We start from the raw sequence: 11,838 nt of genomic DNA on the forward strand, positions 1-11,838 counted from the left end.
CTATTTTGAAATTAATTGATCAAGCGCAGGCTTAGCGTATTCGTTTCATTTTTACAAGCTTTTATTTAACTAGCCCTAAAAAATATGTTTTATTTTTGTTATTTTAATTTTCTAAAGTGTTTTGAACGGCAGAGGCATACATTTAGTTAGCTTTAAGTGGTTCTCTCGTTTTTCCGAATTTCATACAATTTTATTTCGGGTTTTTCTTTTAAAATAAGTAGATTTCTTGCACCATAAACTTTGAGGTTTATGTAGCATAGATTCGTTTGTCTGAGCGGGTTTATGGAGCCAAATTATTCAATAATATTATTGAAAAATTCAATAAAAAATTTAGAAAATATATATTACTCAACGCATGTTTGTGTTGGTTAATAATAACTAACAAAGATGTCACTTTAGCACAGGTGACCTAACTAAGTAGTACCTAATTTGTTCGACAGGTGGTGACATCGTCAGGTCGAAACGGGCCGATTTTTAGGGTTCCGTACCCAAAGGGTAAAGACCCTATTACTAAGACTCCTCTGTCCGTCTGTCTGTCACCAGGCTGTATCTAATGAACCGAAATTTTCACAAATAATGTATTTCTGTTGCCGATGCCGCTATAACAACAATTACTAAAACGTACGGAACCCTCGGTGGGCGAGTCCGACCCGCACTTGCGCGGTTTTTAGTTTCGTGCGCTTGATTTCGTGTGGCTCCCTTCAACATATCTCCACTACTAAGCATTTCAATACTTTTCGAAATTCAAAAATCAGCCAGTTATACAGGTTGGTTTGGGTCAGTGAGGGCAGCTACCAGATCCCGTGCTGCTACGCGAAAATGGTCTTAGAAAACCTTCCCTCAATTTCAAATTAATGAATTTTGGGGTTTACAGATTTTGGAAAAGAACATAGGTACCTACAGAATGCGAGAAAAAGGTCATTTTTGACAAACTTTTTTTAACGTGAAACGTAAGGTGCACGTTTTTAAAAACCCATAGAGGGGCTCGGATCGAAAACCGATATTAACGAAAAAGTGTTATGGCGCGGTGGCGGTATATTATGAATGGTTTTGGTTTTTGGTTCATCAGTGTCTCAACGAAAGTAGCCATTACTCGGAACTGCATGTGCTGCTGACATATATGGCACTGATTCTGCGCTAGAAATGACGCATTCGGAGCTAAAATGACCCCTATTTGCAGTGTTTATTTAATAATTACTCATCAGTCCATTAACCGATTTCGATACAATTGAGTTCATTTGATAGATCTTTCTGAAATATTATAAAAATAAAATACGCGGAGCTGGAAAAGAGTTAAAATGTGGCATTTTTACAGGAATATCACGACTGCGTTTGTTTGAGGCCACCGTGTGCGAAAATTAAGGCATAAAAAGCTCAAATGCGCTCTTACCTACAGGCTTTACAATATAGGGTCGGGTAAAGCCTGATATTCAAGCGCGCAAAGCACGCTTTTTATACATGGCTCCTGGGGCGAATTTTTATATTGTAAAGATTACATACAGGGCGCCTTTCATTACAAACCCGACATTCAAGCGTGCGAAGCGCGCTCTTTCACACAGGCTTCACACTGTAGGGTCGGACGAAGCCCGACATTCAAGCGCGCGAAGCGCGCTTTTACACACAGGCTTTACACTGTAGGGTCGAGCGAAGCCCGACAATCAAAAGCGCGCCTTACGTAAATGGCGCCTGCGGCGCCTTTTACACTGTAAAGATTACGTACAGGGCGCCTGCGGCGCCTTTTTCCGTTGCCTACAACCTTTTCACTGTAGGTTAGGGTAAAGCCCAACATTTAAGTCTTACATACAGGGCGCCTGCTTTACGCTATGAGGTCCCTAAGCGGCCCTATGCGGTCTTCGCAATGACTGTTTAGATTAGCTACCCAAAATTTTTGTTCCAGTCGCTTTTATACCCAAAGAGTAATGTTTTCACGATAGTCACACTAAGTCGATAGATAGGTAGGTTAGGTTCGTTAGGTAGCTTCAGATGCCTGAAGGGCAAACCGCTCAGAAATAGGAGCCCCGCGTAGCGGGGCTCCGTCGGCTCAGGGTAAGAAGGGCTTGTTCTCGGAAATATTACTCTTTGTGAAAAAAAAGCGACTGGGACAAACGCGTGTGATTAAATTAACTACTAAAAAAATAAACGCCTGGTTAAAAAGCAGAATGGGGAAAAACGCGAATGGAACAATAGCTATTGGGGAACAAAAATGTTGTTTCCCTGATACAGCCTATCGAGGAAAACTTTTCCCATACAGTTTGTATGAAAATGAAAACTTTTATTTTTCACATGCTATTTTTTATGACAATTATTTTTAAAGCGAAATTTACAAACCTACAATATAATATGCTGAAGCGATCAACATCAAAATCAAAGTGATTTGTTAAGATTTAGTTAGTGGAAACCGTTTTCTGCCGAAATGGAAATTGTATGAAAAAAGTACCTATTGTCTGATTTACCTAGTCGGCTCATAAGTTCTGTCACTGGCCTTTAAAATTTAAATTTGGAACTCCTAAAACAAAAACCGTTCTGCATTTGAATTTCGAATCTTTATTAAATATTTGAGTAGTATAATTTTGCAATTTTCTGTTTTCTTCAACATGGAGTGGACGCTTAAAGATAGCCGTACCGCAATAATTGCACTATATCGTTGTGGTCACTCGCCGACTAAAATTTTTAAGCTACTTGAAAATTTAAAATTCTCTCTAAGATTTGTGTATCGTACCATAGAAAGATACAGTGAGGTCTCTAGTTTAAATGACAAGAAAAGAAGCGGTCGTCCGCGTACAGCTAGGACTCCAGCGGTTGTACAAGCAATTAGGGCACGCATTGCCAGAAATCCCGCTAGGAAACAAATAGTTATGGCCCTCCAGATGGGTTTGAGCAAAAACACGGTGAAAAGAGTGCTTAATCAAGACCTGAGACTTCGTGCTTATAAACGAAAAACTGGCCATCTTCTCAATGGTCGGCTTAAAGCTTTAAGGCTTAAAAGATCTAAAGGTTTATTGAAGAAGTACGCTAAAAATAAGCACCGTTGTATACTGTTTTCGGACGAGAAAATTTTTGACATAGAAGAAAACTGTAATAAACAAAATGATAGAGTGTACGCTCGCAATAGTAAAGAAGCGTCTAATAGCATTCCCCGTATTCAAAGAGGTCATCACCCTTCATCTGTGATGGTTTGGCTGGGAGTTTCTTATGCGGGCGTCACTAGTATGCATTTTTGTGAGAAAGGAGTAAAAACTAGTGCCAAAGTGTACCAAGACACGGTGTTGACTAATATTGTGAAACCACTATCCCATACGATGTTTCTAAACCAGCATTGGGTTTTCCAGCAGGACTCTGCTCCAGCCCATAAGGCAAAGTCTACACAAGCCTGGCTCGCCTCCAATAAAATCGACTTTATACGGCATGAAGATTGGCCCTCCTCTAGCCCAGATCTTAATCCTTTAGACTATAAAATATGGCAGTATTTAGAGGAAAAGGTGTGCTCAAAACCTCATGCAAATCTAGACTCGCTGAAAAAATCTCTTGCTACGGCAGTGGCCAATATCGACATGAAAGTGGTGCGTGAATCCATTGACGACTGGCCACGAAGACTTCAAGCCTGTGTAGATAATTATGGCGGTCATTTTGAATAAATGTTATACATTTAGATTCTCTAGTTTATAAGCTTTCAAACGCTGTACAAATTATACGGAATAAACTTAAACTTTTGATTTTATTTGATACTATGTATATGACAGAACTTATGAGCTGACTAGGTATATTGTCTGATTGGCGAGATAGAAAAATGTGAATAAAATTTCACGTTTTCTTCATAGTAAATGTAAAATTTTGTTACCTACTCAAAAATTTGACTCGCACGCCAACAGCACTAAGCTATCAATAGAAGCGTTTTTGTAGTTATCGGTAGAAGAATTCGCGACACTCAATTGATAATAAAATAACATACGCTTAACTTGAAAAAGAACGTTAAAATTATTAAAAAAAATAGCACTGTCGGGGTTTGAACCATGTAGCCCCATGTAACCTCAGCTATTATCTGAATTTTTTTTCAAACAAGAGATTACGGATGCTACGAGCACATGACAATTAATGTCTGAAAATATCAGTGCCTTATCAAAGTCTCAAACAAGAATTTTAATTTAATTTTTAATCTTTTTTAACAATAAACATTCCATCCGCTATATAGGTTTCTTTACATTACGAATCTACTGATCTTTTGGTGGTTAGTCGGCAGGACAGCTCTACACATCCATCATCTTAAGCTATGCTCGCGAGGTCTACAGCTCACAGAGCCACTAGTTAATAGGATCATATTGTTTTTATTTTCCTTTCATACTCGTATGTACTGACTGTTAGTATTAGAATTTTATTTTATTGCATGTTATTTTGAATATTGTAAATATCTGTTATTCAAACACAATGTATATTGTAAGTGAATGAATAAATGAAATAATTTCTAAATATCTTATGCCTTATACGATTTTATAACACCGTTTTTGTTTGCAGTTTTTAACCAGCACTAGTTTATCAAGAGAACTTAGGACCTAACGCGAACGTCGAAATAGAAAATTCGTTGTCTGTCTCTCTATCTCTTGTATCCTATATTCGAGCGGTAGAGGAAGATAACGAAAAGTCTATTTTCGATGTTCGCTACTGCGAAGCCAGAATACAATCTTACTACTGATACCGTAGTTATCACAACCAGTTTCATAAAAACCGGTATAATTTATTTGTTTACTTGTCGTAATTCAGTCTATTTGTAAGCTACGCTATAAATACTGTATGTATGTATAGTCTTTATTGTACAAAACACAAATATGGCACAGGAATAATAACAATTATAATATGTTACGATAAACTTGCCCTTTATTTGCGTGTTTATCACGGTATTAATTCTGTAGGTACTAGGTACCATGTTTTCTATGTATTTCTATATTTAAGTTTGTATATCGTCGTCTAGTTTATACACATTCAACCAGCTTTGCTAAGTTATACATAGGTATAGATAGATCAATCTAAGGTATAGGCTATAGGTAGATCAATCTGTGTAAGATTATCCCCAAATATAAAAACCGGCCAAGAGCGAGTCGGACTCGCGCACGAAGGGTTCCGTACCATTACGCAAAAAACGGCAAAAAAAATCACGTTTGTTGTATGGGTATAAGTGGGGCTCACTTAAATATTTATTTTATTCTGTTTTTAGTATTTGCTGTTATAGTGGCAACAGAAATACATCATCTGTGAAAATTTAAACTGTCTAGCTATCACGGTTCATGAAATACAGCCTGGTGACAGACGGACAGACAGACAGACAGTGGAGTCTTAGTGATAGGGTCCCGTTTTTACCCTTTGGGTACGGAACCCTAAAGCATACCTATTTCTAAACTGCTCAACAAGCAGGAAACAACAATGAGGGCTACCGTTTTTGTGCTCACCAGTTGGCGCCACTGTAGATGTAGGACCAGAAAAACACATCTCAAAATTCTTCTATGCCTATTTCTATAAAATCAATATGTTCTAATATACACAGGTATTTTAACGTCTAAATGTGCCATTTTTTCAACCTGTTTTATTTTGCATATATTTTAATTGGCACTTTTTTAAACCACTAAAGCTAAGATATCTATTGTTTACCATGATTAATCAAAGATGGAGAAAGATTTACCACAATTATGAATAAGGAGTGAAAATTCCAGATAAAAAAGCTTGAAACCCCCAAAACTTCAATGCATTTGACATTTTGAAAAACCTCCATCTACACTAGCGCCTCTAGCAGCGAAATTAACCGTGGGCCTATTGTTGTAGGTGTAACGTCATCTGTACTCACTTTAACTGACAAGAAGGCGATGACAAGCGCAGCGACATCACTCAGCATGTGAAACGAGTCAGCCACCAGGGCCATGGAATTGGTGACATAGCCGACAATCAGCTCCACAAAGAAGAAGCTGCATGTCAGCCACAGCATGGAGAGCAGCCGGCATTTCTTTCCGGAAAACTTGCCCATTGTTGCTGAGTAAAAAATATTGTATAAAATTGTTGTCATACTCAACGCTCAAGCATTTTCCAAACCACCATAATTAAATTTTACAATAATTTCCTATATTTCATGCCTGACATCAAACAGCCAAAACTGGCTATTGTAAAAAATTTGCATTTAGGCATTTTACAGTACTTTTACTTGACCCCAAACATATTCAACACTTATTCATGATAACCCTATATCGCCAATATACATGCAAGTTTGGTAACTGTTTCTGAAGTAGGATCAAGGAGGGAACAGTGGCTCGGTAAAAAAAGGCCGGGTACAGTGGCTCACTCAACCTAATTTCAACACGAGAGTGGTGATCTTTGGGTAACTGAGAGCGAGCTAAGCCACTGTTTCTGCCTTGACCCTATACTGTGTAAAAATATGCAATTGTTATTAGTATTGACAACTCTTTATTGTAGAAAAGTAACTAACAATTAGGAAAAGGTAAGTACAAAGGCAAATTTATCCCTTAGAGAGATTATTAAGTAATAATCGTTATTGGTATATTAAGGATTAAGATAGAACATTAACAATAATGGAAATAATATTGATTATGTCAGTATTATTTATATTGGTTCCGAATATATTTTTGTACAAGATTCAAGTACTTCAAAATATTGCTTTAATAAGATGTAGTCACTTGGAACTATACTAATAATTTTTAAATTTTTAACGGCATATATTATTGCCATTAGTATATTATTCTGCCATGGGCACATTGAATGTGCGAGTGATGGGTTGGACTAAAGCAAAGGGGGTGCCGACGCTTTGAAAAATTTTCATCGGGGTAATGTTATTATGACACCTATTTTTTATTGTGTTGATACTTGACAAATTAAAATCAATCATTTGGAACAGTAAATTTAAGTAACAGAGACGAGATAGGTGCGACGACGAGCGAAGCGAGGAGGAGTGTGTTAGGTTGACCGCGATGATCGCGATCAAACAGAGCGCGAAGCCGAGCGATTAAAGCGAGCATGCCGCGGCAGCGGCCAGCGAGCGCCAGACCAGACATGTTATTGTACCTACTAAAAAAAATCCAAGACTATTTTTGCACCCCCTTTGCTTTAGGTCAACCGAATGTCTTTAGATAACAATATGTCTGTTGATATTTAAGAGGGCTTGTGCAGTGGAAAGGCTTGCTTTATTCATGGATCAGAGCATGACTAATTCAATGAACCATTGATATTTTGTAATGAATGATAATATACATAAACTGATAAAGGATTGAAACACATAGTAATAACAAGTATCTCATAAAAACAATAAACATTGACATATATAGAAAACTGAATCTTACTTACCAATTGATTTATAATAACTAAATAAATCTTCTAAACTATATCAGATAACAAAGCCCATTATAATAATAGCGAATGTGTCATTCTCATAAGGAATACAGAATACGCACACTCATTTCAGAACAATTAGGGTTATTGCACTGATACAATATCAATTCAACACAAAGAGCACAAACCGAATCACTTATGTTTAAGAAATAATAAAAGAGAATAGACAAAAATCTTTCACGTTACAATGAAATTCCTTTAAAATGAAAATTTTATGAAAATAAATTTAGATTTGTGCTGTGAAAGTAAAGCCACTCGCCTAGGATACAATTATTATTGTTTTAAATAAATAAGCTTAGATATTAAACTTTAAGCCGCCGAAGGCTTTTCACTTTAATAATTTCTCAGCCGCCTAAAATCACTGAATGACGAGCACAAGTACAAGTCAGATTTCAACAAAATAATAAATAATTTTGGATCTCGAGCTCTCGAGTCGAGCCGAGCTGTCGCGAGCTGTCTAAGTAAACCATCCATAGAGGTTTAAACTTTATTTCGTTTTTATTTTATCGAACGGGCAAAGGAAACTAATTCAACAGCCAATACTTCCTGTCGGAAGGGCTCTACAGCTGTGACAATTTGTTTTAAATTGAGGCTAAACCAGTGCCTTGTTTATCAAAAGCTTGTAGCTTGTAATACAAGCGGAAGTCCCTTTCTAACAAAAGCTGTCAAAAAGTGAGTTCCGCTTGTATTACAAGCTACAAGCTTTTGATAAACAGGGCACAGATGTAGGAAATTCAATAGATGTTATGTAGTCCAAGTCAGCTCTCATCGTAGCCACTTGATTTTTATGTACTATTAAACTGTGCCTAGAGTTAGACCAAGACAAGTCTGCAACAATTTTGATAGCACACGTAGTGCGTGTTATTTATACGTCATACTTTCATAGAAGTTTGACGTTTAAAATAACATTGTGTGTGCCATCAAAATCGTTGCAGACTTACTTAGTCTAACTCTAGTTGCTGTGGCCATGTTGTTAAAGGCATAATCAAGCACAGACTGTCATTTCAAACATTAGACCGAAAGAATCATGCTGTCTTTGTCTTACGCTAGTACTAGCACCCAAAAGAAAGCGATGAGTATAGTTTTCTTTGTTCTTATTTAGACAAATTTGGTTTCCCAGACTACATTTCACATATTCTAACGTATAACTCCCATAAAAAAAAAAAAAAAAATTAAAATTTAAACTGTTTATTTCAAGAAAGATTACAAAGACTATTTACAGACTTAGCCTAATCTACATTCTAATAGATTGTATGCTAAGTATGGTCTATGGTATGGTGGTCCATATATTGCTACTTAAAAAATAAAAATAAATAGGGCCGGTCGAAGTATTTAGCAGGATGTGTTGCCCTGTAGCAGGATTGCCCTGTGAAAACTATCGCCCTATCTCACTCTATTGTACCCTGGACCAAAGCATCGCAAAGGTCTGTAGAGGCCTCATTGGTGAATTGGTGAAGGCAACTGTCAATTTGATCGTCTCATTATATTATATGCTCTTTGGATCGTCTATGATGTCTATGTCTATATTGCTTCATTAAATTTAAATAAAATAAATTTTAATAATTACGAATGTGGGATAGGTAATTTATTATTTTTTTTTATATAAAAGAAATACTGATTGGCCAGTTTTAGGTAACTCATAAGACCTGTATATTTAATATTCTCATTTTACAATTTTGTAAGATAATATACCTGCTATAAAATACTGAAAATAGGCATCAGCTGATAATGTGCAGGTTATGAAAGTTCCTACAAAGCACGAATTAATAAACTCTACAAAGCAATGACGTTCTTTAAAGTTCTTGGCAAAACTTGTGGTTTTATAGGCTATGTTTTCCAATACGCTTGTATTACACACTGCACGTTTGAATATATAGGAGATTTTGTGATGGTAAGTTAAAATAAAATTATACCTAGTCTATCTATACAGCCTCTGCCTGTGAATCTGTGAACTCGTTTCGTTTGACTGCCACAATGCCAGAAGCGTGCAGAGGTTTCAATATAATTCGCCATACAAACCTTAAACCCTAGTAGATTTAAATTTTTAATCATTTCGTTTAATGATTTCTTCCATAGTTTTAATGTAAACATTGTTTTCTCTTCTATCCCAGATACTAAAGTGAGAGTTTGATTGCCCCAATTTATACCTTATCTATCGTGTTAAGCCCAGAATGGGTTGTAGAATGTAGATTGATTCAAGTGTCATTTTAGTATACCTACTCTGGCAGACCAGCTGTTTCATTGAAAAAGGCGGCAAATTTTGAAAATTTATACACAAAGTATCCCATTCAAGTTTTGAATTTCGCGCCTGTTTTTACTGACAACATTGGCTGCCAGAGTATATACGGCAAATCAAAATAACATCCTTGACTGCTTTTTGCATTGTTGCAGTGTTCAGGGCCATCAATGGAACCTACTTTAGAAACAAATAATATTTTACTCACAGAACACATAACTCCGAGGTTTCAAAGGCTACGTCGAGGTGATATTGTCATTGCGAAAAGTCCTAACAATCCTAGGCAGAACATCTGTAAAAGAGTAACAGGACTCCCTGGAGACAAAATGAGGGGTCAATTTCCAAGAAGAAGCCAAGTGGTGCCAAGAGGGCATGTATGGTTAGAAGGAGATAATGCAAGCAACTCATCTGACTCTCGGCTCTATGGACCGGTGCCTCAGGGCTTGATCAGAAGTAGAGTACTATGCCGAGTTTGGCCTTTAGACAAAATCTCATCCTTGACTGATGTTTAATGTTTTACCATACTTATCTCAAATTGTATTTGTAAATAAATAGCAGACACATATGCTCCAAGTTGGATTTATTACTGCAGTGCGGGAATTAACGTGATTATTGAGGTAAATATTTTCTGCCAAAGAATCTAAAAAAAACATTACTTTAGGAAACTGTTGTGTGTATTTAAAAATTTGAAAAAAAACTTGCCCTAGCATTTAGTGGGATAGACAAGCCCAAAAATGATTTGTTGATGAATGATCATTGCCACATCCGGAAACCACATCAGTGTGATAACCGTCTTATATACTTTACAACTTAACTGGTGTTGTTTCCAGGGCCACAACGAATACCTTTTATTTATTTTCATTAAAATTTAAGATAATGAAGCATACCTTTGGAGATTAATAATTAAATGACTTTTTAGTAGAGTAACCAAAGCAAGAGGCCTGATGGTCTGACATTGGTTCCATGGCAGAGGGGACGATGCCTCTTGTGGGATGCAACGTGCGTGAGTACATTTGCGCCGTCCCACTTGAGTCTCACCGTCAGGTCTGCTGGTACTGCCGCGGAGTATGCCGCCAAAATGAAGCATGCCAAGTACTCTGCCCTGGAACCAACGTACGACTTTGTGCCGGTTGCAGTCGAGACTGCGGGACCTTGGGCTGTGGAGGCTAGGGACTTTGTGAGGGATTTGGGTCGGCGGCTGAGGGACAGGGGGTGCGACCCTCGACCCGCGATTTTTTATGATCTTCCCAAATTTTTTAAATAATGACAATGGTTATTTACAGATTTTTGAAAAATGTACAGACTGTACAACATAGTGTTATGATCCTTAAGCTTCATAAAACTGATTAGTCGGAAGTCGGAATACTCAGAAACTATGCAAAATTGAACCCTATTATTTTGTAGTAAACTTAGCCTTGTAAAGGTTAAATATAGCTTGGTCATTAAGCTTTTGATCTAGGATTAGAATAGAATCGATTGGCACCCAACAATTGACCATAGATTTATAGATTATAATCATAAATAATAAAGTAAGGAAAGGTTTCTAAAGACCGATTTCGCCTAGCAGCAATCATGGGACCTGAGGGCCTTCCACCAGTTCTGCCAACGTAGAAAATGTTTAAATCGTTATCTGCCTCTCTATCGCTCGAATATGCATAAGTGATAAGGTAAGTGATAAGGTAGATAACGATTTTCGATGTTGGCGGTAGGCCCACTGGTACCTTCCCTTAAAAGACCATTATAAAAAATTCATCCCGTAGGTATGAATCATTTTGTTCACCCCTAGGGGTACATAAACGGGGGTATTTGAAATCGATGCATTCTTGTAAAAAGTTAATACTTACTAGATTTAATTAGCAAAGCGCCCATTTCAAAACCACCCAATATATCGTTTTTTGGTGACATTTTCAAGGAAAATGTGCTATATTGTCGGTTGTTAATAAGGACGATATGATATGTCTGTAGAGCCTTTTACAACAACGGCAATAATAAGAAACCTTAGAGGCTCTACCCATCTATCCGATACGAAAATTGCATGCGGTTTCATATATAATTGCCGGCTCATTAGGTGCAACTAATTTAATCGATAGATTAAATGCCGCAATGTAACGCAAATCGCGTGCAATTATCGTTGAGGTGATTTATTATTTTACCCAGTAGGTTTTTCAGATTATCTGTTATATTAGTTAATCGGGCGGTTGTTTTATACGATAAACGCAGCG

The 11,838-nt window shown here is 37.0% G+C and overlaps 3 protein-coding genes across 5 annotated transcripts in view; 2 read left to right on the top strand and 1 right to left on the bottom strand.

Moving 5' to 3' along the window:
- Positions 1-7,821, bottom strand: part of LOC134741678 (proton-coupled zinc antiporter SLC30A1) — a 47,711-nt gene extending 39,890 nt beyond the window's left edge. For both annotated transcript variants that reach the window (XM_063674549.1, XM_063674550.1), the window contains exons 1-2: positions 7,336-7,821; positions 5,831-6,012 (exon numbers count right to left, since the gene is read on the bottom strand). In XM_063674549.1, the coding sequence (XP_063530619.1) occupies positions 5,831-6,007 (177 nt within the window). In that variant the 5' untranslated portion in view covers positions 6,008-6,012; positions 7,336-7,821. The remainder of the gene's footprint in view (positions 1-5,830; positions 6,013-7,335) is intronic.
- LOC134741701 (troponin I) overlaps positions 1-11,838 on the top strand; it is a 443,517-nt gene that overhangs the window by 207,555 nt on the left and 224,124 nt on the right. The window lies entirely within an intron of this gene.
- On the top strand, positions 8,967-10,286 carry LOC134741422 (mitochondrial inner membrane protease subunit 1). Its single transcript, XM_063674194.1, has 2 exons — positions 8,967-9,271; positions 9,772-10,286. Exons 1-2 carry the CDS (start codon positions 9,164-9,166, stop codon positions 10,126-10,128), a joined length of 465 nt encoding a protein of 154 aa, XP_063530264.1. The 5' UTR covers positions 8,967-9,163; the 3' UTR covers positions 10,129-10,286.

This window comes from Cydia strobilella, chromosome 5 (assembly GCF_947568885.1).
Source record: "Cydia strobilella chromosome 5, ilCydStro3.1, whole genome shotgun sequence".
In the NCBI taxonomy this organism is placed as follows: Eukaryota; Metazoa; Arthropoda; class Insecta; order Lepidoptera; family Tortricidae; genus Cydia; species Cydia strobilella.